Source organism: Onychostruthus taczanowskii, unplaced genomic scaffold (genome assembly GCF_017590055.1).
Source record: "Onychostruthus taczanowskii isolate IOZ18803 unplaced genomic scaffold, ASM1759005v1 scaffold97, whole genome shotgun sequence".
Taxonomy (NCBI): Eukaryota; Metazoa; Chordata; class Aves; order Passeriformes; family Passeridae; genus Onychostruthus; species Onychostruthus taczanowskii.
Window position 1 is genome coordinate 2,537,611 of NW_024507768.1, and position 24,539 is coordinate 2,562,149.

Here is a 24,539-nt window from a genome sequence, read left to right on the forward strand (position 1 = left end):
AGGGGCGTGAAAATCGGCATTAATATTAATTAATTCCGCGCTGCTGCTTTGGTTTGTGAATGAAGAGGCTCGGGATTAATCAGAATTTCTCGGTCCCAACGTGCCCTCTGCTGGCAGCGGGAAATCCTGGGAATTTCTGAGCGGGGAAAAGCTCCATCCTCCCATCCTGCTCTTCTCTGGGAATCCACCCTGGCATTTCAGGGACAGGAGGTTAAACAGCTCTGAAAAATTCCTCACTGGAATTTGGACCCTCAGAGTTTGTTTTGCACCCTGGGAACTCTTCCCCTCCTCTCTCTCTGTACCTGTGAAAAAATGGAATTTTAATTCCAGCTGGGAGCAGCCATGGAGTAGGGATGGACACGAGGGGTCAGCAGGGTTTTCTGAATTCTGCTCCTTTTAAATTGGATTCATGGAGTCATAAAATCATGGAATTGTTGGGCTTGGAAAAGGCAGGAAATCCTGGGAATGGGGAGGGAAAAGCACAGCAGCTCCATCCTTTCATCCTGCTCTTCTCTGGGAATCCAGGGTGGCATTTCAGGGCCAGGAGATGAAACAGCTCCAAGATTTCCTCTGAAAAATTCCCAGTCTGGGGTTGGTTATTTCCATTAAACCAGTCTGGGGTTGGTTATTTCCATTAAACCAGTCTGGGGTTGGTTATTTCCATTAAACCAGTCTGGGGTTGGTTGTTTCCATTAAACCAGTCTGGAGTTGGTTATTTCCATTAAACCAGTCTGGGGTTGGTTGTTTCCATTTCCAAACGAGTCTGGAACTGGTTGTTTCCATTTCCAATACCAAATCACAATAAATCACGATCAAAATGGGGGATTAATCACAATTATGTCAGCTCAGGATGGTCGTTGTGCACTTTCCAGCCCAACCAGCAAGAAAGGAGAGTTAATCAGTGGAGCAGCCTTCATCCCTGGCTCAAGGAGGTGCCATAAATCGGGATATCATAAATGGGGATGTCGTAAATGAGGGTGTCATAAACGGGGGTGTCATCAATTGGGATGTGATAAATCAGGTTTCAGCGGAGACTTTGCTGACTCGGCAAAACCCTCGCGGTCCTTGTGTCCTGTGCGAGCCCAGACCGGTTTGGGATGGGCGGGACCATCGGTCTCGTCTCGTTCCACCCGCTCGGGGTATCCAGATGTGCGGGGGGAGGGAGGGTGGGCGCCGCCAGATGTTGCCCCTCCTCCGCACTACAGCTCCCACAATGCTCCGCGCGTCGCACAGCCCGCACTACAACTCCCACAATGCCCCGCGCGCCGTCCCCACAGCCCCGCCCGCATCTGGCGCATGCGCACAGCTCCATATGGCTCCAAGATGGCTGACACAGCGTCCGGGGGCTCCGGCACGGTAACGGCGCCTAATCCCCGGGGCGCGGGGCCGCGAGGGCGGGTTCCTGGCGGGTTCCCGGCGGGGCCGGGCGGGGCGGCAGCGCCCGATCCCTCCGGGGTGCGGAGGCGGCCGCGGCCAGGCCGCGGAGCGTGGAGGCGGCGGGTGGAGAGAGGGAGGCGCTGATTGGCTGGAGGGCCTGAGGGGGAGGCGGGGTTTGATTGGCTGAGGATGGCGCGCTCCAATTGGCTGGTGAGGAGCGGGGCGGGGCTTGTGGGGGGGTCCTGAAAGGGGCCGCGTCCCAAAAAGTGTCTGAGGCTGTTCTGTAAGGACGCCTGTGTAAATATATGTATTTATATTTATATAATTACATATATTTATATATATATGTGTACACGTGCCCACGTGTGTATGTGAGTGTATAGGACACACGTGTGTGTACCTGTGTTCCCGCTGTGTCACCCTTCCCATTACCTGCTCCCAAACCTTTTCCAATCCTTGCTCCATGTCCCTTCCCAGTCCCTGCTCCATGTTCCTTCCCCCTGCTCTGTGACCCTTCCCTGCTCCCAAGTCCCTGCTCCCAAGCCCTTGCATTACCTGCTCCCTACCCCATTCCATCCCATCCCATGGATCCCATCCCATCCCATCCCATCTCATCCCATCTCATGGATCCCATCCTATCCCATAGATTCCCTCCCATCCCATCCCATGGATCCCATCCCATCCCCTCCCATCCCAATCTCTGTTCCCTGTGCCAGCAAGCAGGCACCCCCGCAGACAATTCCCATGGATCCCATGGATCCCTGTCTGTGTTTCCCTGGCAGAGGGCGGGCAGCAAGCAGGCGGGCACCCCTGCAGACAATTCCCATGGATCCCATTCCATGGATAACTCTGTTTCCCTGGCAGAGGGCGGGCAGCAAGCAGGCGGGCACCCCCGCAGACAATTACCAGCTGGCGCGGCGCCGCACGCTGCAGGTGGTGGTGAGCTCGCTGCTGACCGAGGCCGGCTTCGAGAGCGCCGAGAAGGCGGCGGTGGAGACGCTCACCGAGATGATCCAGAGCTGTGAGTGCCCCCTGCCCCCCCGGGAGTGCCCCCTGCCCGTCCAGGATTGCCCCCCGGGATCTGGGATCCGGGATCCTGCTCTTCACGCGGCCGCCGGCCGGGCAGAGAGCTTTGAGGTCGTTGAGGGCAGCGCAGCTCTAACAGCGCCAAGTCTGAGCAAAAATCAGCCCCCAGTGCGAGGCACAAATCCCAGAAATCTGCCCCAAATCCAAGGCACCAATCCCAAAAATCAGCCCCCTGTGCGAGGCACAAATCCCTGGAATCAGCCCCAAATCCGAGGAACCAATCCCAAAAATCAGCCCTCAATGTGAGGCACAAATCCCAGAAATCTGCCCCCTGTGCGAGGCACAAATCCCAGAAATCTGCCCCAAATCTGAGGAACCAATCCCAAAAATCAGCCCCCAATGCGAGGCACAAATCCCTGCAATCATTCCAAGGCACAAACTCCAAATCCGAGGCACAAATCCCAAAAATCAGCCCTCAATTCGAGGCACAAATCCCTGCAATCATTCCAAGGCACAAATCCCAGAAATCTGCCCCCAGTCCAAGGCATAAATCCCAAAAATCAGCCCCAATCCAATGCACCAATCCCTGCAGTCACTCCAAGGCACAAATCCCTGGAATCAGCCCTAGTCCAAGGCACCAGTCCCAAAAACCAGCCCCCAATTCCTGCAATCAGCCTCAATCCAAGGCACAAATCCCAGAAATTAGCCCTCAATGCAAGGCACAAATCCCAAAAATCAGCCCCCAGTCCCTGGCATGAATCCCTGGATTCACCCCCACCCCCCCAGTTCAGGGCACCAATCCCTGCAATCAGCCTCAATCCAAGGCACAAATCCCAAAAATTAGCCCTCAATGCAAGGCACCAATCCCAAAAATGAGCCCCCACTCCCTGCAATCCGTCCCCCCCAGTCCAAGGCACAAATCCCTGGAATCAGCTCCAGTCCCTGGCACAAATCCCAAAAATCAGCGCCCAGTCCCTGCAATCAGCCCCAATCCAAGGCACCAATCCCAAAGATCAGCCCCAGTCCAAGGCACCAACCCCACATCCAATCATTTTTTTAAACACCCCCATGGATAGTGACTCCAACCCCTCCCTGGGCAAACCAATCCAACACTTTTGAAAAAACTTTTCCCTGCTATCCAGCCTGAATTTCCTTGGCACAGCTGCAGGCTGTGTGCTCTGGCTCTGTCAGTTCTGCAGAAAGAGCCCAGCCCAGCTGAGCACAGGCACCTTTCAGGAGCTGTGCAGGGTGAGGAGGGCACCCCTGAGTCTCCTTTTCTCCAGGTGAGCCCCCCCAGCTCCCTCAGTGCTTCCTTACAGGATTTGTGTTCCAGCCCCTCTCCAGCCTCGTTGCCTCAGGAATCTCAAAGTCCTTCCCAAGCTGAGGATGCAGATTTCCCTTTGTGACAAACACTGATTTTTTTTTTTTAATCCTCAGCATCCCCAGGCTTTAATTTTATACACACACCCTGCAAAATGCTCTATCCCTGGGGTTGTTTTTCATTCCCTGCTAAATTTGTTGACAGTCCCCATCCCTGGGGCTGCCCACGGTGGGAATGAAATCCCTGGTGGTTTTATCCTGCAGATATTTCAGAAATTGGGAGGAGTGCCAAGTCCTACTGCGAGCACACAGCCAGGACCCAGCCCACGCTCTCAGACATCGTGGTGACCCTGGTGGAGATGGGTGAGCAGCTCCCTCTTCCCACCTTTGCATTGGGAAATCTGCCCCCAAAATCTGGGATTTGGGCGGTGCCCTCTGCTGTGGCCACACACAGCTGATGGTTTTCCATGATCCTTCCCACAATCTGCTCCCTGGCCCGTCCCATCCTTGTTTAATTTGGAAAAACCTCTGGATTTTGACAGGATCAATTCCTGTTTTCCTCTTTTGTCTTCCAGGCTTCAACGTGGAAACTCTTCCCGCCTACGCCAAGCGTTCCCAGAGGATGGTGATCACTGCCCGTGGGTGGGGGACCTTCCCTGGGCTGCAGGGGGCTGGGAATAGCCTGGAATTCCTCTCTGCTGCTTTCCAGGGAGCTCCTGATGAGCTTTCTGTGGGATAATCCCAGGAATTTGGGGCTGCTGTATTGGGGTGAAGGGGCCCGGGTGACTCGGGAGAGCCCTCGGGGGGTTTTGTCTGCAGGGGTCAGACAAAATTTTCCTTCTGGAATGCCAATCCCAAGGTCATGGCATGGCCTTGGGTGGGCTCAGAGCTTTGGGGGACCCTGGGCAGGAGGAATCCTGTGTTCTCCCTGATTTCTGCATTGTTGTCTCTGATTCCTGTGCTGTTTTCCCCAGTTCCTGTGTTTGTTTTCCCTGATTCCTGTATTGTTCTCCCTGCTTCCTGTGCTGTTCTCCCTGATTCCTGTGTTCTCCCTGATTCCTGTGTTTGTTCTCCCTGATTCCTCTGCTGTTCTCCTTGGTTCCTGTGTTTTCCCTGATTCCTGTATTGTTTTCCCTGATTCCTGTATTGTTTTCCCTGATTCTTGTGCTGTTTTCCCTGATTCCTCTGCTTTTTTCCCTGATTCCTGTGCTGTTCTCCCTGATTCCTCTGCTGTTCTCCCTGACTCCTGTGCTGTTTTCCCTGATTCCTGTGCTGTTCTCCCTGATTCCTGTGCTGTTTTCCCTGATTCCTGTGCTGTTTTCCCTGATTCCTGTGCTGTTCTCCCTGATTTCTGTGCTGTTTTCCCTGATTCCTGTTTGTTTTCCCTGATTCCTGTGCTGTTTTCCCTGACTCCTGTGCTGTTTTTCCTGATTCCTGTGTTTGTTTTCCCTGATTCCTGTGTTTTCTGTGATTCCTGTGCTGTTCTCCCTGATTCCTCTGCTGTTCTCCCTGATTCCTCTGCTGTTCTCCCTGATTCCTCTGCTGTTCTCCCTGATTCCTCTGCTGTTCTCCCTGATTCCTCTGCTGTTCTCCCTGATTCCTGTGCTGTTCTCCCTGATTCCTGTGTTTTCCCTGATTCCTCTGCTGTTTTCCCTGATTTCTCTGCTGTTTTCCCCAATTCCTGTGCTGTTTTCCCTGATTTCTCTGCTGTTTTCCCTGATTCCTGTGCTGTTTTCCCTGCAGCTCCAGTGACAAACCAGCCAGTGACCCCCAAAGCCCTCACAGCTGGGCAGAACAAGCCTCACCCACCCCACATTCCCGGCCATTTCCCAGAGTTCCCGGATCCTCACACCTACATCAAGACCCCAGTGAGTGAAAACAACATTTTTGTGCTGTTTGGGGTCTGTTTGAATCCCAGGAGTTGGGGTGGTTTTACTGCAGTGCTGCTGCCATCTATCCAAAATACTTCTCCTGACCTGACACATTCCTTCTTTGTGGGTTGTGGACATGCCTTGCCATCCAGAAATCAGCCAGAATCCCTGGATTTCTGTCTGATTTTTCTGCTGGTTGGGATCTTCTTGAAGTCCAGAACCCCAGAAGTGTTTTGTTTTTGTTTTTTTTTTTTTTTTTTACTGCAGCACTGTGCTATTTATCCAAAGTATTGTTTTTCCTGCTTTGAATATTCCTTGTTTGTGGCTCGTGGACATCCCTTGGGATGGGATCCTTCCCATCACCTGCTCCCAGGCCCTTCCCAGTGCAGAATCCCTGGATTTCTGCCTGCTGGACCCCTGTAACTCTCCAAAACGCTGTGGGTGCTGAAGGGCAGAGCCTGCAGCTGCTCCATCCCTGGGATGTTTGTTTGGAAGTGGAGATGCTCCATCCCTGGGAAGTTTGGGAGGGGAGCTGCTCCATCCCTGGGATATTTGGAGGTGGGGATGGAGTAAAGTTTGGAGGTGGAGCTGCTCCACCACTCCTCCATCCCTGTGCAGTTTGGGGGTGCATCTGCTGAATTCCTGTGCAGTTTGAGGGTGCATCTGCTGAATTTCTGTGCAGTTTGAGGGTGCAGCTGCTGAATTTCTGTGCAGTTTGGAGGTGCAGCTGCTGAATTCCTGCGCAGTTTGAGGGTGCAGCTGCCCCATCCCTGTGCAGTTTGGGGGTGCAGCTGCCCCATCCCTGCGCAGTTTGGGGGTGCAGCTCCTCCACCTCCCCTCCCTCCCGTTCTTGCCCCGCCCAGACGTACCGGGAGCCGGTGTCCGATTACCAGGTGCTGCGGGAGAAGGCGGCCTCGCAGCGCAGGGACGTGGAGAGAGCCCTCACCCGCTTCATGGCCAAGACTGGAGAGACCCAGAGCCTCTTCAAGGATGATGTCAGCACATTCCCACGTCAGTCACCGCAAGATTTCACATCCCCTTAGGGTTTGGGAATCATCCCCTGCCTGGAGTTGGAGGTGCTGGGTGTGGGAATCCTTAAAATTAGAGGGTTTTGGGAGAGGATTTAAGGATTGCCGCAATGGAAGGTTGGGGAAGGAGGGGCTTGGGGGTTAAAATGGGGAGGAAAAGCAGAAAGCAGTTCCTCAAGGTTCACTTTTTTCTCCTGGTGGAGAAGGCCTAAATCCAAATCTCATCCCAGTCCTGGCTCCACCCTCTGTAACCTCACCAAGGAATTTCTTCTCCCTGACATTTTCCTGCTGCTGGAAATTTTCCTGTCTCTGCCTGCAGAGCAGATGAGGATTCCCACTTTCCCAAGGCTTGCTGGCAGCACAGCTTCATTTCAGAGGAACCCAATCTCCCAGATAATCGGGATTTTGTGGTGGAGCTCAGGAAGGATTTTCTGTGTAGGAACACTGCTGGAAACATGAAGAGATTCAGAAAATTGGGAAGCAGAGAGTGACATCTTTTAGGGATCAGAGAATTGGGAAGGAGAGACTGCCATCTTTTAGGGATCAGAGAATTGGGAAGCAGAGACTGCCATCTTTTAGGGATCAGAAATTTGGGAAGGATAGACAGCCATCTTTTAAGGATCAGAACATTGGGAAGGAGAAACTGCCATCTTTTAGGGATCAGAAATTTGGGAAGGATAGACAGCCATCTTTTAAGGATCAGAACATTGGGAAGGAGAAACTGCCATCTTTTAGGGATCAGAAAATTGGGAAGCAGTAGAGACTGCCATCTTTTAAGGATCAGGATTTCCTTCCTGATCCTTGGGAACAGCAGGAAAAGGAAATGCACCCAAACCCAGAACCAGCGAAATGTTTGATCTCTGTAACTTTGTCCTTAATTTCTGAGGACAGGAATTTCTCCCAGCTTCCTGACTGTGTCTCCTCTTTTCCCTGCTGCCAGTGATTGCTGCCAGGCCTTTCACTGTGCCCTACCTGACAGCTCTGCTCCCCTCCGAGCTGGAGATGCAGCAGATGGAGGAGACGGATTCCTCGGAGCAGGACGAGCAGACGGACACCGAGAACCTCCCGCTGCACATGAGCACGGTGGGGCCACCCTGGGGGGCTCCTGGGGGCCATTCCTGCAGCTTGGAAAGCTGCCTCTGCCTCCTGGGAAATGGGAAATGGAACTGAGCAGTGTCAGGGCTCTCCAGCTTGGAAAACCTGGCTCTGCCTCCTGGGAAATGGAAAATGGAACTGAGCAGTGTCAGGATTCTTGAGCTTGGAATTCTGGCTGTGTCTCCTGGGAAATGGGAAATGGAACTGAGCAGTGTCAGGGTTCTTGAGCTTGGAATTCTGGCTGTGTCTCCTGGGAAATGGAAAATGGGAAATGGGAACTGAACAGTGTCAGGGCTCTCCAGTTTGGAAAACCTGGCTCTGCTTCCTGGGAAATGGGGAAGAATGGAATTGAGCAGTGTCAGGGTTCTTGAGCTTGGAATTCTGGCTGTGTCTCCTGGGAAATGGGAAATGGAACTGAGCAGTGTCAGGGTTCCCCAGGTTGGAAAACCTGGCTCTGTGTCTTGGGAAACAGGGAATAATGGAACTGAACAGTGTGAGGGTTCCTCAGTTTGGAATTTTGGCTGTGCCTCCTGGAAATGGGAAATGGAATTGAACAGTGTCAGGGTTCTTGAGCTTGGAATTCTGGCTCTGTTTCCTGGGAAATGGAACTGAACATTCTCAGGGTTCTCCAGTTTGGAAAACCTGGCTCTGTTCCCTGGGAAATGGAACTGAATGTTGTCAGGGTTCTCCAGAGTGGAATTCTGGGTGTGCCTCCTGGGAAATGGGAAGTGGGAAATGGAATTGAACAGTGTCAGGGTTCTTGAGCTTGGAATTCTGTCTTTGTTTCCTGGGAAATGAGAAATGGAATTGAGCACCTGGCTCTGTTTCCTGGGAAATGGGAAATGGACCTAAACATTGTCCTGGTTCTTCAGCTTGGAATTCTGGCTGTGTCTCCTGGGAAATGGCACTGAGCTTTGTCCTGGCTCTTCAGCTCCCTGCAGAGTTCAGTGCAGGACGAGGCTGGAGCAGGAGCTTCCAGGACATCCCGAATTTTCAGTTTCCCAAGGGATTTTCCTGCCTCACAAACCAGGAGGCCTGGCCTCGTGTGCTCGCTCGTTGATTGTCCCTCCTGCCCGCGGGTTCTGGGCTTGGACCTTGGAATCCTGCATGCTTTGGGATGTGAGGCACCACAAAAACCTTGTCCCATGTGCAGGGACCCCTTCCCCTATCCCAGGATTGCTCCAGCCTGGCTTTGGACTCTCCCAGGGAGGGAGCAGCCAGGCACCCTGTGAGCAGAAGCATTTCTAAGCCTGGCTCTGTTGTAGGAATGTGCCCCCTAATTACAGAGTGGCAAAACTAACCTTTGTCCCCCAAAAAAGGAAAGAAGCCCAGAAGTTTCTCTCAATTCTTAGGTGAAAAGCCACCACACAGGGCCTCAGGGACTTCCCCAAACACCAGAGAACATCTCAGTGGATAGAAGCCAAAAAGTCCTGCCTGATCAATCAGGTGGAAAAGAACAGAACCAAAGAGAAGAGGGGCTTTTGTGCAGTGTTTCCACCAGGGGCAGACCTCTGCACCTGGCTCGAGTAGGCTTTTGTGCAGTGTTTCCACCAGGAGCAGACCTCTGCACCTGGCTCGAGTTTTTCTATTTGTTATTTTGCCTTTTATTAAACCTTTTTTGTTTCTAACACCACAGCAGAAGCCATCCTGCTCATTTTATGCCCCCAAAGAACAGCTGAGCTATCCTTGGGTGCACTAAGTGTCTTTTGAGAGCTTACAAGAACTGGCTCAGGAAAAACAATTTAATACTTTGTGGTTTTTTATTGTTTTTTCCGTGCCAGGAGGACGCGGGAGCCGAGAAGGAGAACACCTCAGTGCTGCAGCAGAGCAGCTCCCTGGCAGGCAGCAGGAACGGCGAGGAGAACGTCATCGACAACCCCTACCTGCGGCCCGTGAAGAAACCCAAAATCCGCAGGAAGAAGTGAGGGGGGGACCCGGAATCCCCCTGGGAATTCCCTTGGGATTCCGGCCAGGGCGCAGGAGAGCCAGCCCGGCTGAGGGGGGACCTGAAATCCCCCTGGGAATTCCTGTGGGATTCCAGCCAGGGCTCAGGGGAGGCAGCCCGGCTGAGGGGGGACCTGAAATCCCCCTGGGAATTCCTGTGGGATTCCAGCCAGGGCTCAGGGGAGGCAGCCCGGCTGAGGGGGGACCTGAAATCCCCCTGGGAATTCCTGTGGGATTCCAGCCAGGGCTCAGGGGAGGCAGCCCAGCTGAGGGGGGACCCGGAATCACCCTGGGAATTCCCCTGGGAATTCCGGCCAGGGCTCAGGAGAGGCAGCCCAGCTGAGGGGGGACCTCTCCATGGTGAACTCCGCTCCCACCCTGGTCTCCCTCTGCTCGCTGCTCCAGGAAATCCCGCTGGGAATTCCCTGGGGGAATTCGGCTCCCGCTGGGGGGGATTTAATTTCTGAAGGGCTGAGGGACACGGGGCTCGGGGGGCTTGGATTTGGAGGACCCAGGGACTGGATTTGGGTTTGGATTTGGAGAACCCAGGGACTGGATTTGGGTTTGGATTTGGAGAACCCAGGGACTGGATTTGGGTTTGGATTTGGAGAACCCAGGGACTGGATCTGGATTTGGAGGACACAGGGACTGGATCTGGATTTGGAGGACACAGGGACTGGATCTGGATTTGGAGGACACAGGGAGTGGATTTGGGGTTGGATTTGGAGGACCAAAGGGTTGGATTTGGATTTGGAGGACACAGGGATTGGATTTGGATCTGGATTTGGAGAACCCAGGGACTGGATTTTAATTTGGATTTGGAGGACTCAAGGGCTGGAGCTGTGGGACCCAGGGCTTGGGATTGGATGACCCAGCCTTTATTTCCTTTATTTTACCCCTTTATTGCCTTTATTTCCTCCCTTTATTTCATTTATTTCTTCCCTTTATTTCCTGTCTTTATTCCCTTTATTTCCTCCCTTTGTTCCCATTATTTCACCCCATTTTTGTCTGTATTTCACCTCTTTATTTCCTCCCTTTATTTCCTTTATTGCCTCCATTTATTTCACCCCTTTATTTCCTTTATTCCCTCCCTTAATTCCCTTTATTCCCTCTCTTTATTTCACCCCTTTTTTGCCTTTATTTCACCCCTTTATTTCACTCCTTTATTCCTTTATTCCCTCCCTTTATTCCCTTTATTCCCTCCCTTTATTCCCTTTATTCCCTCTCTTTATTCCCTTTATTTCACCCCATTTTTGTCTGTATTTCCCCTATTTATTCCCTCCCTTCATTCCCTTTATTTCACCCCATTTTTGCCTATATTTCACCCCTTTATTTCTTTATTTCACCCCACTGTTGTCATTATTGGCTGGTTCTTCAGGGTTTTGCTTTCATTTCCCTTCAGCATTTTCTTAGGTAAAATAAAGAAAAAAAAACTTTTTTGGGTTAAAAAAAGCCAAAAAAAAAAAAGGTTTTCTTTGGTTTCTTTGGAAATCCCATTTGGGTTTTTTTTAACCCAAAATATGGGTTTCAATTTCCACCAGAAAAAGCTGCTGAGCTTTGATCCAATCTCCCAAAAATCCCAATTTCTCCTCCATGCAGTGAAAAGGATCCCCCCTCTTCCCCCATCACCCAGGGAGGACAAAAATTTTTTAAAAAAAGGGGTTTTTTTCAATGATTTCCTGCCAAAAAAAATCAGAAATTAAATCTCAAACTCCCCCCCTTCTGCTGGTGCCTTGCTTGTACAGAGTGCAAAATGTACAGAAATTACCCTGTAAATGTTTGTATATATCCAAAAATTTTATCTTTTTTTAACTTTTTTGTTTTCTGCAAGGAGAAAAATCCCTTGCTGGGTAGGGGAAAAAAAAAAAAAAGAAAAAAAAATGGAATGAAAATTGTGGTTTTTATGTTCAAAATAAAAGAAATTTGATCTCCTTATGAGCAAATTGTGATTTTTGTGTTCATCAAAAAGTAATAATAATAATTTTTTAGTAAAGGTATTTAGCATTATTTAGTAAAGATATTTAGTAAAGGTATTGAGTATTATTATGTTCCTTCATTAATTTAAAAATTAAAATGATAAAATTTAAATTAATAAATTAAAATTTCATAAATATTAATTTAATAAAGGAACATAATTCATGATGTTCATAGTAAAAGGAATTTTATCTCTTACGAGATAAATTTTAATTGTTAATTAAATGATTTTTAATTAAATTATTAATCGTTAATTGAATTTAAATTAGCAGTTGGGTTTGGAAATGCAGAAATGAAAGGTTTGAGGGGAGAGCAGCTGCCCCAGCAGCAGGAGCTCTCTGTTTCAGGCCACGTTTATTTTTGTGATTCTCACTTTCAGGCTTCTTAAATTTTTATTTTTAAATTAAGAATATTTTCATTTCGGCAGGGAAGGAGCCAAAATGTAAAAATCCTCCTGCCCCAACCCAGCCTCTTTCCCTCAGAGGTTTTCAGGGTGATATTTTGGGCAAAAAACCAAAAAATTCTCTGAGTGTTAGAATTTGAAATGAGAATTCTTGGAAAATTATTTGGTTTATAAAATTATTTGGTGTATAAAATTATTTGATTTATAAAATGATTTGGTATGTAAAATATTTGTAAAATATAAAATTATTTGTTACATAAAATTATTTGGTTTATAAAATTATTTGGTGTATAAAATTGTTTGGTTTATAAAATTATTTGGTACGTAAAATATTTGTAAAATATAAAATTATTTGGTACATAAAATTATTTGGTACATAAAAATTCTTGGGTGTATAAAATTATGTGTTTATAATCTAAAATTCAGAATTTAAGATTGAATTTGAGGCTTTAAAAAACTTTAAGTACTAAAAATGAGAATACAGATTTATAGTTTAGAGACGTGTTAAACTAAGGAAAAGCAAGTTTACAATTTGAATTTTTACTTTGATTTTATATATTTTAAAATATTTATATATTATATTTTTAGATATTATTATTTTATTTCAATCCATTAGCTTAAAATATTTTTTAAAAAAATATCTCTGACACTTTTAAAAGACATGAAAACATTTTGAAATATTTGAAATATTTTAAAACGCTTTAAATAAATATTTTAAATATTTCATTTAAATAAATAAATATTTTATTTAAATAAATATTTTAAAACACCTTCCAACTATTTGAAAACCAATTCTGGAGTTGGATTTCTCCCCAAGTGAAGACTGAGCTGAGCGAATGAAAAACATTAAAAACCATTTAAAACCTTAAAAAAGCCTTTAAAATCTTTGATTTATTCATCCTGCTGCTGGGTGAGGGCCCCCAAATAAAGATATTTCTGCTCAGCCGTGGTACAGCTTCAGGTACGCCTCTCTGCCCTGGTTCTTCTGGAATTTTTTATCCACAGTCATCTAAAAAAACCCCAAATTTTCATTAAAAACAATGAAAACGTGGCAGAAGGTGAAGAGGTGAGACCGAAAATTGGGATTGAAATGAGATTTTTCCACCAGCCGAGCCAGTGGAGGCCCCACTGTGATCCTTTTGGGGTGGAAATTGGAGAAAAATTCTGAGGGAAAAGGGGTTTTTTGGGAGGGTTTTGCCAGCAGGGGTTGTTTGAGAGAAAATCACTTTGTGTTTTGTGCCCTGGGCGGGGGAAAATGCCAAAAAAAAAGCCAAAAAATTGTGGAAATGTGAAGGAAAAAAGGGAATTTTTTTGTCTCAGGAGGAGGAAAAAAGAATAAAACAGGGGAAATGGGAAGTGAAAAGGGAAGTTTTTATCTCTCAGAAGGTTTGAGGCAGGAAAGGATAAGAAAAGGTGGAGGAAATGGGAAATAAAAAGGAAATTTTCTGTCTCAGAAGCAGGAAAGAACAATAAAATAGTGGAAATATGGAGTAAAAAGGAATATTCCTGTCTCAAAAGCAGGAAAGGAAAATAAAACAGTGACAATATGAAGAAAAAAGGAAATTTCCTCTCTCAGACACAGGAAAGCTGAAAATATGAAGTAAAAAAGGAAATTTCCTCTCTCAGACACAGGAAAGGAAAATAAGACAGGGAAAATATGGAGTATAAAGGAAATTTCCTGTCTCAGAAGCAGGAAAGGACAACAAAACAGTGAAAATGGGAAGTGAAAAAAGGGAATTTTCTGTCTCAGAACACTGAGGCAAAAAAGGATAATAAAAAAGTGAAAATATGAAGAAAAAAGGGAATTTCCTGTCTCAGGAGCAGGAAAAGAAAACAAAACAGTGAAAATATGAAGCTAAAAAAGGGAATTTTCTGTCTCAGGACACTGAGGCAAAAAAGTATAACAAAACCCATGAAAATATGAACTTAAAAGGAAATTTCCTCTCTCAGAAGCAGGAAAGGAAAATAAAATAGGGAAAATATGGAGTATAAAGGAAATTTCCTCTTTCATAAGCAGGAAAGGACAAAAAAATACTGAAAATATGAAGTAAAAAGGGAAAATTTCCTCTCTCAAAAGGAGGAAAGAACAAAAAAACAGGGAAAACGGGAAGTGAAAAAATAGAATTTTCTGTCTCAGAACACTGAGGCAAAAAAGGATAACAAAACAGTGAAAATATGAAGAAAAAAGGGAATTTCCTGTCTCAGACACAGGAAAGGAAAATAAAATACTGAAAATATGAAGAAAAAAGGAAATTTTCTCTCTCATAAGCAGGAAAGGAAAACAAAACAGGGAAAACGGGAAGTGAAAAAATAGAATTTTCTGTCTCAGAACACTGAGGCAAAAAAGGATAACAAAACAGTGAAAATATGAAGAAAAAAGGAAATTTTCTCTCTCATAAGCAGGAAAGGAAAACAAAACAGGGAAAACGGGAAGTGAAAAAAGGGAATTTTCTGTCTCAGAACACTGAGGCAAAAAAGGATAACAAAACAGTGAAAATATGAAGAAAAAAGGGAAATTTCCTGTCTCAAAAGCAGGAAAAGAAAACAAAACAGGGAAAATATGAAGATAAAAGGAAATTTCCTCTCTCAAAAGCAGGAAAGGAAAACAAAACAGTGAAAACGGGAAGTGAAAAAAGGGAATTTTCTGTCTTAGAACACCGAGGCAAAAAGGGATAATAAAAAAGTGAAACTACGAAGGAAAAAAGGGAATTTCCCGCCTGCAAAGCCCGGAGCCTTCCTCACCTTCTGCACCTGCATCTTCACCATCCTGGGCTGCGGCTGCGGCAGCGCGCCGCGCGCGGGAGCGCCGAAGGCGCCGGGCCACGCCGCCTTCCTGCCGAGCCACTCCGGCACGTTGTAGGCGCCAGGCCTGCAGCGAGCGGGGGTTGGTTATTGCTGTTGTTTATTCGGTGAAACGCGTCCGGGCCCAGCCTCGGGGGTGGTTTTGGTTGAGGTGAAATGGCGGAGGATCTCCAGTGCCCTCAGTGTTGTAGATATTCTAGAATATTCTGATGTTGACTCAAAGGATTGCGGAGTTAATTTGGGTGTTGTAATAGTAAGCAAAATGTCTTGGTGTTAGCCGAAATGTGCCAATATTAGCCAAAATATTCCAGTATTATCTGAAATATCCCAGTGTTATCCAAAATATCCCAGTGTTGACCAAAATGTCCCAATATTAGCCAAAATATTCCAATATTATCTAAAATATCCCAGTGTTGTCCAAAATATCCCAGTGTTCACCAAAATATCCCAATATTAACCAAAATATCCCAGTGTTATCTGAAATATCCCAGTGTTATCCAAAATATCCCAGTGTTGACCCAAATGTCCCAATATTAGCCAAAATATTCCAATATTATCTAAAATATCCCAGTGTTATCCAAAATATCTTAATGTTAAGCCAAAAATTTCAATATTAACCAAAATATCCCAGTGTTAACCAAAATGTCCCAATATTAACCAAAATATTCCAATATTAATCTAAATATTTTAATATTATCCAAAAATATCCCAATGTTCATGAAAATATCCCAATGTTAACCAAAATGTCCCAAAAATATTAACCTTAAATGTCCAATATTACCCAAAATCTCCCCATATTAACCAAAAGATCCCACTATTAATCAAAATATCCTAATTTTAAGCAAAATATCCCAGTATTATCCAAAATATCCTAATGTTGACCAAAATGTTCCAATGTTAACCAAAATGTCCCAATGCCAGCCAAAAAATCCCAATATTAACCTAAATATTCTAATGTTAATCAAAAAAATTCGAGTGCTGATCAAAACGTCCCAATATTAATCAAAATATCCCAAGGTTAACAAAAAAATTCGAATATTAACGTAAATATTCCAATATTAACCTAAATATTCCAATATTAACCTAAATATTCCAATATTAACCTAAATATTCCAATATTATGCAAAATCACCCCATATTAACCAAAAGATCCCAATACCAATCAAAATATCCTAATGTTAACCAAAAAAAAAATCCAGTATGAACTTAAATTACCCAGCACATCCCGGCGTTAACCAAAATGTCCCAATGTTAACCAATATTTTTTGACATCTAAAGCTTCTTTTTTTGGAGATAAAAAAAAACCTTTTTGGAGATAAAAAAAACCTTTTTGGAGATAAAACATTTTTGGAGACAAAACACTTCATTTTAGCCATTAAAAACTCATTTTTGAACACAGAAAAACTGCTTTTTTGGACGCGTCAAAGCTATTTTTGGCACATTAAAAATTTCTTCTTGGAGATAAAAATAGGAATTTTGGGGATGAAAGGATTTTTGGTTTTCAGCGAGGGCGGAACTGCGCTTACCCCGGGTAGCGGTCGCGGTCCAGGAGGCGGCTGGGGAAGCGGGGGCTGCTGGAGCAGAACGGGGCCGGGGCCGGGCCGGGCCGGGGGCGCCGCGGCCGCTCCGGGAAGGGCCCGTAGGCGGCGGGGCCGGGAGTGCCGCTCTGCGGGAATCACCGGGAACGTGGCCCGAAAGCGCACGCTCCCAGCGGCAATTCGGCATTCCCACCCAAAATTCGGCCTGGAGTAAAGGAGATAATTCCCTTTCCCAGGAGGATGTGGGACATCTCCCAGCGGGTTTTCAGGGCAGGAGTGGCCCTGTAACTCCCATTGCTCCCATAACAGACCCCGAAATGAAGGAAGAGCTCACCTGTGGCCCCAGGTAGGAGCCTGGCCCCAGCGAGGGGCTGCCCCTCACCCCCAGCCCCTCGATGCCCAGCCTGTCTGGGGCACAGTGGTACGGGAACATCTTCCGTTCTTGAGTCGTCCCAAAGGAGATGGGCTTGGCCACAGCTGGGGGGTGGGCACAGGGAAATGCCAGAGGTGGGACAGACAGGGAAAAAAAGAGAGAAAAGAGAAAAAAGGGTGACCACGGGCTGCTCTCTGCCTTCATCCCCCCGGCCTGGGGTGTTTGGGAGGGCTCTGCCCTCTGCTCAAAGCCACGAGGGGCTGAGAGGAATCTGGGATTTGTCTTTCCAGATTTATTTTTCCCAAGGAATGACAGATTTGTCTTTGCCCTGGATATTTGGGAGGGGTCTGCCCCTTGCTTCTGCCTGCTCACAGATTTGTCCTTGCCCTGGATATTTGGGAGGGGTCTGCCCTTCACCTGTGCCTGCTCAAAGCCACGAGGGGCTGAGAGGAGTGAGGGATTTTTCTCTCCAAACAAGCTGTGGGTCTGCTGGTAGATAAAACCAGCACTGGGAGATAAAAGAAACGATGGGAAGGATTCCACTGGTTGATGAATGGGGAAAAAAGAGATTTGCCTTTACAAATAAACTTTAGGTTTGCTGATAAATGAAACTGGATGTTGAAATAATAAAGAAACAGTGGGGGAAAACCCTAAATTCCACAAGAATTAAAAATGAAAAGGGAGGGTTGTACATTAGAGGGAAACCTCTGGTATTAGAGAAGTTTTGGGAAGTCTGAACATCTCAAGTACCTCAGAAATGGGGAAAGAGAGAGGGAAATTGGGATAAAAAGGAGGCTGCATCCTCCAAAAGTTGGAGAGACCCCAGGGAATGCCCCACGGCCTCTCCCTTCATTGCAATAAAGTCAAAGCACCCCTCTGTCTCCCCTTTGGACACAAACCTCTGATGTTTGCGCGCCAATTTTCCTGGCAGCGCTGATTTTCCCCAGCCTGAGCAGGGAATTGGGATCTGGGAAGATCCCGCAGAAGCTGCTGGCATCAGGGGGTGAAGGAGAAGAAGCCCCGGGTGCCCCGTGCCCGGCCGGCGCTCACCTTTGGCGTCGTGCCGCGCTGCCATCCCGGCCTGGCACGGCTGCAGGGCGGTGGCACGGAGCAGGGGGGTGGCAGCAGGGCCAGGGAGAAGCCCAGCGTTGGGCATTTCCCTCTGGAATGCGCTGGGCTGGCTCCGGGAGCAGCCTGGCCTTGTGAGGTCACAGCCCTGGCGGTGGGACAGCGGCTCCTGCCTCGGTTCCCATGGCACTGCCAGGGTGGGGCAGCAAAAAATGCCCGGCTGGCAGGAAATGCAAGCCCTGGCCCGGGCACAAGTGTGAGACACAGGCTATAATACTGGCTTTTTGCAAATATTAAAATGCATTTTATACGGGTGATGCCAAAGTAACTTTGTTATAAAATATAGTTTTTATTTATGTTGTTAATTAAGTTCAGACATAGTAGTGAAGTGGCTGATATGTGTTATAGATACATGCTATAATATTGGCTTTTTGCAAATATTAAAATGGATTCTATATGGGTGATGCCAAAGTAACTTTGTTATAAAATATAGTTTTTATTTCTGTTGTTAATTAACTTCTGTCATAGTAGTGAAATGGCTGATATGTGGTATAGATACATATAGTAATATTGGCTTTTTGCAAATACTAACATTTATTCTATATGTGTGATGTTAAAGTAACTTTGTGATAAAGATACAGTTTTTATTTCTGTTGTTAATTAACTTCTGTCATAGTAGTGAAATGGCTGATATGAGTTATAGATACATGCTATAATATTGGCTTTTTGTAAATATTAAAATGGATTCTATATGTTTGATGTCAAAGCAACTTTGTTATAAAAATATAGTTTATATTTCTGTTGCTAAATAAGCCGGTACATAGTAGTAAAATGGCTGCTATGTGTTATAGATACATATAGTAATATTGGCTTTTTGCAAATACTAACATTTATTCTATATGTGTGATGTTAAAGTAACTTTGTGATAAAGATACAGTTTTTATTTCTGTTGTTAATTAACTTCTGTCATAGTAGTGAAATGGCTGATATGAGTTATAGATACATGCTATAATATTGGCTTTTTGTAAATATTAAAATGGATTCTATATGTTTGATGTCAAAGTAACTTTGTTATAAAAATATAGTTTTTATTTCTGTTGCTAAATAAGCCGGTACATAGTAGTGAAATGGCTGATATGTGTTATAGATACATATAGTAATATTGGCTTTTTGCAAATATTAACATTTATTCTATATGTGTGATGTTGAAGTAACTTTGTGATAAAGATACAGTTTTTATTTCTGTTGCTAATTAAGCTTAGACATAGTAGTGAAGTAGAGAACAGTGAATTTTGTGTTAAAATGCCCGCTTGGATGGGGTAACACCAGTGAACAGGACGAGGACACCTGCACAGACCTGCCCAGCATCTGCTGTCTGCACACAGTGTGGAGCAAGGCCAGACCGAGTGACAACGAGAAGGAGCCCAGGCACACACCTGCTCTAAAAAGGCAGACACGGGAGGGGCCATGAAAATAGCTCCTGAATATGTAAACCGCTTTATGCATATGCATAAGGGTCTGCGGATATGCTACAGGATGATGTAATTAAAAGGTAATTTTTAAAAGGTATTTAAGGGGTATCCCCGAGGATAACAGGGTGCTCTTGGCTGACCCAATAACCTTTGTCCTTGTCTCCTATTGTCCTTGATTAAACTTTTTAATTTTCACAGGAGAGTGAATATGAAAATGTCCTTGTCTCCTATTGTCCTTGATTAAACTTTTTCATTTTCACAGGAGAGTTTTTCACCTGAACATCCTGGGAGAATCAGGAAGCGACAAAATACAAAGGGCGAGCTGAAGCAGGAAGTTGTTGGTTTTGAGTAAAGCTTTATTGAATCATTGTGTGCAATGGGATCAGAGGGATCACTGGGCTGGATCAGGATCGGGATCGGGATCAGGATGTGTCACCGGCCCTGCAGCTCCTCCTGCACTCCCACTGCCACCTGCACCTCCGGCAGCTGCAGGGACGTGAGGACTGTGCTGTGCAGCCTGGAAAAAAGCAGGATTTTCCTTGGTGTGAGGGATGAGGAATGCCATGGCTGACTCTCACAATTAAAAGGCAAATGTCATGTATATCTGTTAGGAGAAGTTTTATAAATTTATAGTTACGTTTTACCCCCCCTCTCTTGTGTTGTTATCAGGGGTGGCCCGGGTTTGGGACATTTGGGAGGGTGGGATTGTTACTATGGCAACAGCTGACCTGCAATCAAGATTTAAGGAAGTGATCTCCACCACTGGACAGCAAAGAAGGAGTTGATGGACAGAACTTTGGAAAGAGCTAAAGGGCTAAAAGGCAAAACCTCCATTGTGTGGGTGAGCACAAGCTGGGGAAAACACCCTTTAACATTTTCTCTATTCAGTCTTGCGTTATATTTTTGGTAAGGTTTTAATAAACCCTATAAATTTTTTGGAAGTGAGTGAGAGACACATTGGGGAAGGGATGATGTTTTCAATGCCCCCCTTGCACCCCTTTGGGGCACACAGCCTGTGTCCCTCCTGTCACTCACTGCACGTTCACAGCCCCAGGCCCCTCTTCAGGCTGGAGATCAGGGGGTATTTGCCTTGGTGGCAGAAGGTGCCAGTGAAGTCATCCAGGTCGATGGTCCACACCATGGCTCCTCCAAAGTTGTTCTTCTTCAGCCAGTCCACCTGTGGGGAGGAAAATCCCGCTGAGCCCAGGAGCTGATCCCACAGGAGGCTCTGGTCCCATCCCAGCCCGGCCCCGCTGCCCCAGACCTTGAGGCCAAAGCTCTTGACGTTGCCGTAGCCGACCCACTCGCTGCCCTTGTAGGCGTAGGGGACATCCTCGGGGGCATCCCAAGCCTGGGTGGCTCCAGAGCTCAGGAAGGTGCAGATCTGGGAGAAAGAGCAGTGGGAATGTGAGCCAGGTTAGGAACTCCGTGCTGGGAAGTGCCAGCAGTGTCTGTGCTGTCGCTGCAGTGCCAGCAGTGTCTGTGCTGTCCCGGCAGTGCCAGCAGTGTCTGGGTGATCCTGGCAGTGCCAGCAGTGTCTGGGTTATCCTGGCAGTGCCAGCAGTGTCTGGGTTATCCTGGCAGTGCCAGCAGTGTCTGGGTTATCCTGGCAGTGCCAGCAGTGTCTGGGTTATCCTGGCAGTGCCAGCAGTGTCTGGGTTATCCTGGCAGTGCCAGCAGTGTCTGGGTTATCCTGGCAGTGCCAGCAGTGTCTGGGTTATCCTGGCAGTGCCAGCAGTGTCTGGGTTATCCTGGCAGTGCCAGCAGTGTCTGGGTTATCCTGGCAGTGCCAGCAGTGTCTGGGTTATCCTGGCAGTGCCAGCAGTGTCTGGGTTATCCTGGCAGTGCCAGCAGTGTCTGGGTTATCCTGGCAGTGCCAGCAGTGTCTGGGTTATCCTGGCAGTGCCAGCAGTGTCTGGGTTATCCTGGCAGTGCCAGCAGTGTCTGGGTTATCCTGGCAGTGCCAGCAGTGTCTGGGTTATCCTGGCAGTGCCAGCAGTGTCTGGGTTATCCTGGCAGTGCCAGCAGTGTCTGGGTTATCCTGGCAGTGCCAGCAGTGTCTGGGTTATCCTGGCAGTGCCAGCAGTGTCTGGGTTATCCTGGCAGTGCCAGCAGTGTCTGGGTTATCCTGGCAGTGCCAGCAGTGTCTGGGTTATCCTGGCAGTGCCAGCAGTGTCTGGGTTATCCTGGCAGTGCCAGCAGTGTCTGGGTTATCCTGGCAGTGCCAGCAGTGTCTGGGTTATCCTGGCAGTGCCAGCAGTGTCTGGGTTATCCTGGCAGTGCCAGCAGTGTCCAGCTGCCCTGGCAGTCAGGGTGAGCCCTCACACACCTCGTAGTAAGCCAGGAGCCCGGCCTCCCTGGTGTAGGGTCCTGCGGGGCCGGGCCCGGAGCTGGGGGCGCCGATGGCGGTGTTGGATGGGCTCTGCAGGGTGAAGCTCTTTCCATAGGTTGGGAATCCCACCAGCAGCTTCTGAGCTGGGGCGCCGTTGTTCTTCCAGTAGTTCATGGCGTATTCCTGGAAAAGGCAGCGCGGTTCAGGCTGTGCCGTGGGACAGGCAGCCCCGGGCCAGAGGCCCCAAAGGCACTCACAACGCTGAAGGTGCTGCCGCTGTCGAACAGGGGGCTGTTCTCGCCCGTGGAGCCGTCCCAGGGTCCGTGGAAGTCGTAGGTCATGACGTGGATGTAATCCAGGTACCTGCAGGAGCGGGGCTGTGTCCTCACCTGAGGCACCCCAGCTGGGGCTGCCCATCACCCCCACAGCCCCTGCACTTGGGGTCCCTCAGGGGCTTTCACTGCCAGGAACCCACCCCAGCGCCACCAGGGACCCCAGGCTGGTCACTCACTTGCCCAGCTCGGCGATCTCGTACCAGAAGATGAAGCCAGTTAATTTTCCTCTCACATTTCTCCCCTCCTCTTCCTGCTCAGCTCTTTCCCAAACTGAGACACTCCCATGTTGCTGAGCATTCCCATTTTTCCTTAAGTGAAGCCCCATATGCTGAATGCCTCAAAATATCCTTTCCACATTTTATTTCCATCTTTTGTCCTGATGGGGACTCCAAGCTCTCCCCCTGTGTGAGGAGACTGGGGATTTCTTCCCTTTCCCCCACTCAGGAGTGGGGACATGGCTGTGTCCCTGCACTAGAAGGTTTAAATTCCTTGTGGGGTGACATGAAGGTGACTTTCCAGGAGGTCACCCAGCCTTGGATGACTGGAAGCCTGGAAAACAGCCTGGTATCAGATGCTGGCTGCCCTGCAGATTAAAACCTGCCAGCCTGAGCTTTGGGATTTGGTGCAGGCACGGGGTGGGATATGGCTGATAACAGGACAACATCCTCAAGGAGTCATTTTCCAGTGTTTTTCTCGGTTGATAAAGTCCCAGGGTACAAATTCAGCCGGGATAGATCTGGAAAATCCTGCCCTCAGTGACCTCTGGAGCATTTTTAGCTCTGTTATCCAGGGAAGGTGTTTGCGTGTGGAAATGAGAGCATTTGGGGCAGGCTCAAGGGCACTGATTTGTTTTCATGTGGGGGTAATGAATCCTGGAGTTTTCCATCAGGATTTATCCTTTAGGACTTTTCCTGCTCTTTTCCTGTTCTATCGAAAGGTGGTTTGCTGTGGGTTCCCTGGGAGTGCTGGGAGGTAACAAAGGGCACAAGAATTGGTCCTTGCTGAAAGAATTCCAGTTAAAAACAGCAGACAGGGACCTTCCAACCCAGTGTTGGGTTGCAGAGAGATTTTACCACTCTGGGCTTTTCCTGCTGCATCTTCCCTCCAAAACTCTCATCCTTCCCATTCCATGGCTGCTGGGATCATCAACACTGGCACTGCCACAACAGAGGGGTGGCACAGGGGTTAATGGAAACAAAGTGAATCAGAATCAGCTTCTGCTGCGTTGTCCTCCCACTTCTCCTTGTGACCATGGGTGTCAGGAGATTAGGGAAGGAAGATGACAAAAACAATGCTTCTTACAGAAGAATTTTTCTTTATCAGGTGGAGAATGACTCAGTAAAAAGCGAGGTGTTTTTTTCTTTAGTGATGGGACTCCTCGTGTCTGCTTCCCCGAGGAGACCCCGGCTCAGCTCAGAGCACCAAGGTGCCTCTGTCCCGCGCTGCCCGGCCCCCAGAGGTTTTCCTGCCTAAATTCCAGACTGTGCTCTGCCCTCCTCCCGCTTGAGGCTCCCATGAACCTCCTAGGGAGGCATGGCAGGGATGGAACCCCAGGAACGTTAAAATAAACCTTCTCCTGCTCGAATTCTTGAATTCCAGACTGCGTTCCAGGCTCCTGCGGGGGCAGCGGCGGCTCCTGCGGGAGCTGCCCCGGGCGAGCTGCACCTACCGAGCTGGGCGTTCAGCAGCAGGGCCAGGCCTGCAGGGCACAAGGAAACAACACAGGGTCACTGCTCGCTCTCGCTAATGCAAACCTCCTCAGCAAGCTCTGCTCCCAAGCTCAGGCACCAGACAATTGCGCTACAATTTCTCCAAGCATTTCGTTTCTCCAGTGATTTCGTGTCAAAGCACAGAGAAGAACCCAAACAGATGCCAAAGGAATCATTTGCTTTTAGGTTTAAGTCCAAAAGCACATTTCAGTTGCAGCCTGCAATGAACTCTGCCCGTGCTCAAAGCACAGCAGATCCCCGACCACAGCAGCGCTAAAGAAGAGAAATTTCCCTCCCCAAAGGAAATTGAGAAACCTCTGAGAGAAAAGAGAGAGCAGCGCTTTTATCCCTCCAGCCCCCGGGCAGGCAGCAGAGCGGCAGTGCCGGAGCCTGCAGCCCTGCTCGGGAGGCTCCGAGCCGCGGCGCAGCAGCACTCACCGGCGAGCAGAGTGAGCTTGGCCATCTTGGACCAGACTGATGTGCTCGGGCTCTCGCCCGCTTTTATACCCTGCTCCTCTCTGCTGCCAGCGTGGGATCCACAGCCACGGACAAACATTACGAAACCTGGCACGGGGCACTGTCACCAAATCTGACACCAGCACAATGGGCCTGGGCACTCCAGCTGCAGGGGTCACTGCCGTGGGGCTGTGCCACCTCCTGGAGCTGCAAGGGCAGATAAAGAACGGGATTAGATTGCTTGGATTGTTCAAATGTTGTTTTAACAACAGCTTTGTGTCCCCGCAGGGACCGACGGCTGTGGCGTGTGACCTTGTGCTGTCCTTGAGCCCTTCCCAGGGGCTGGCACTGCCAAGCCCAAGCTCTGGCCTTTGCCAGGCCTGGGTGTCCTTGCTGGCAGCGGCACAAGGCAGGGC

The 24,539-nt window shown here is 48.0% G+C and overlaps 3 protein-coding genes across 3 annotated transcripts; 1 reads left to right on the plus strand and 2 right to left on the minus strand.

Annotated features, from left to right (window-relative positions):
* Positions 1-1,021: 1,021 nt before the first annotated feature.
* On the plus strand, positions 1,022-9,758 carry TAF8 (TATA-box binding protein associated factor 8). The gene is made up of 8 exons (XM_041427086.1): positions 1,022-1,356; positions 2,242-2,398; positions 3,988-4,086; positions 4,299-4,361; positions 5,467-5,591; positions 6,458-6,605; positions 7,563-7,705; positions 9,499-9,758. Exons 1-8 carry the CDS (start codon positions 1,297-1,299, stop codon positions 9,640-9,642), a joined length of 939 nt encoding a protein of 312 aa, XP_041283020.1. The 5' UTR covers positions 1,022-1,296; the 3' UTR covers positions 9,643-9,758.
* Positions 9,759-12,978: 3,220 nt separating this feature from the next.
* On the minus strand, positions 12,979-17,826 carry PIFO (primary cilia formation). The gene is made up of 5 exons (XM_041427012.1): positions 17,802-17,826; positions 16,713-16,855; positions 16,367-16,506; positions 14,781-14,907; positions 12,979-13,047 (listed from the first exon to the last, which is right to left on the minus strand). Exons 1-5 carry the CDS (start codon positions 17,824-17,826, stop codon positions 12,979-12,981), a joined length of 504 nt encoding a protein of 167 aa, XP_041282946.1.
* Positions 17,827-20,333: 2,507 nt separating this feature from the next.
* LOC121347955 (acidic mammalian chitinase-like) lies at positions 20,334-24,130 on the minus strand. Its single transcript, XM_041427013.1, has 7 exons — positions 24,106-24,130; positions 23,628-23,657; positions 22,135-22,228; positions 21,881-21,986; positions 21,621-21,806; positions 20,556-20,675; positions 20,334-20,468 (listed from the first exon to the last, which is right to left on the minus strand). Exons 1-7 carry the CDS (start codon positions 24,128-24,130, stop codon positions 20,334-20,336), a joined length of 696 nt encoding a protein of 231 aa, XP_041282947.1.
* Between the last annotated feature and the right edge of the window lie 409 nt (positions 24,131-24,539).

Excerpts from the sequence above, each read along its gene's own strand:
- LOC121347955 (XM_041427013.1), bottom strand. The coding sequence starts at position 24,130 with ATGGCCAAGCTCACTCTGCTCGCCG. Across the intron at positions 21,807-21,880 it reads GCGGCAGCACCTTCAGCGTT|GAATACGCCATGAACTACTG; the intron begins GTGAGTGCCTTT and ends TGCCTTTTCCAG. Across the intron at positions 20,469-20,555 it reads TCAAGAGCTTTGGCCTCAAG|GTGGACTGGCTGAAGAAGAA; the intron begins GTCTGGGGCAGC and ends TCCTCCCCACAG.
- TAF8 (XM_041427086.1), top strand. The coding sequence starts at position 1,297 with ATGCGCACAGCTCCATATGGCTCCAAGATGGCTGACACAGCGTCCGGG. Across the intron at positions 1,357-2,241 it reads CGTCCGGGGGCTCCGGCACG|AGGGCGGGCAGCAAGCAGGC; the intron begins GTAACGGCGCCT and ends TTTCCCTGGCAG. Across the intron at positions 5,592-6,457 it reads ACACCTACATCAAGACCCCA|ACGTACCGGGAGCCGGTGTC; the intron begins GTGAGTGAAAAC and ends TGCCCCGCCCAG.
- PIFO (XM_041427012.1), bottom strand. The coding sequence starts at position 17,826 with ATGGCAGCGCGGCACGACGCCAAAG. Across the intron at positions 16,507-16,712 it reads GCTCCTACCTGGGGCCACAG|AGCGGCACTCCCGGCCCCGC; the intron begins GTGAGCTCTTCC and ends TGATTCCCGCAG. Across the intron at positions 13,048-14,780 it reads TGAAGATGCAGGTGCAGAAG|ATGACTGTGGATAAAAAATT; the intron begins GTGAGGAAGGCT and ends GGGTTTTTTTAG.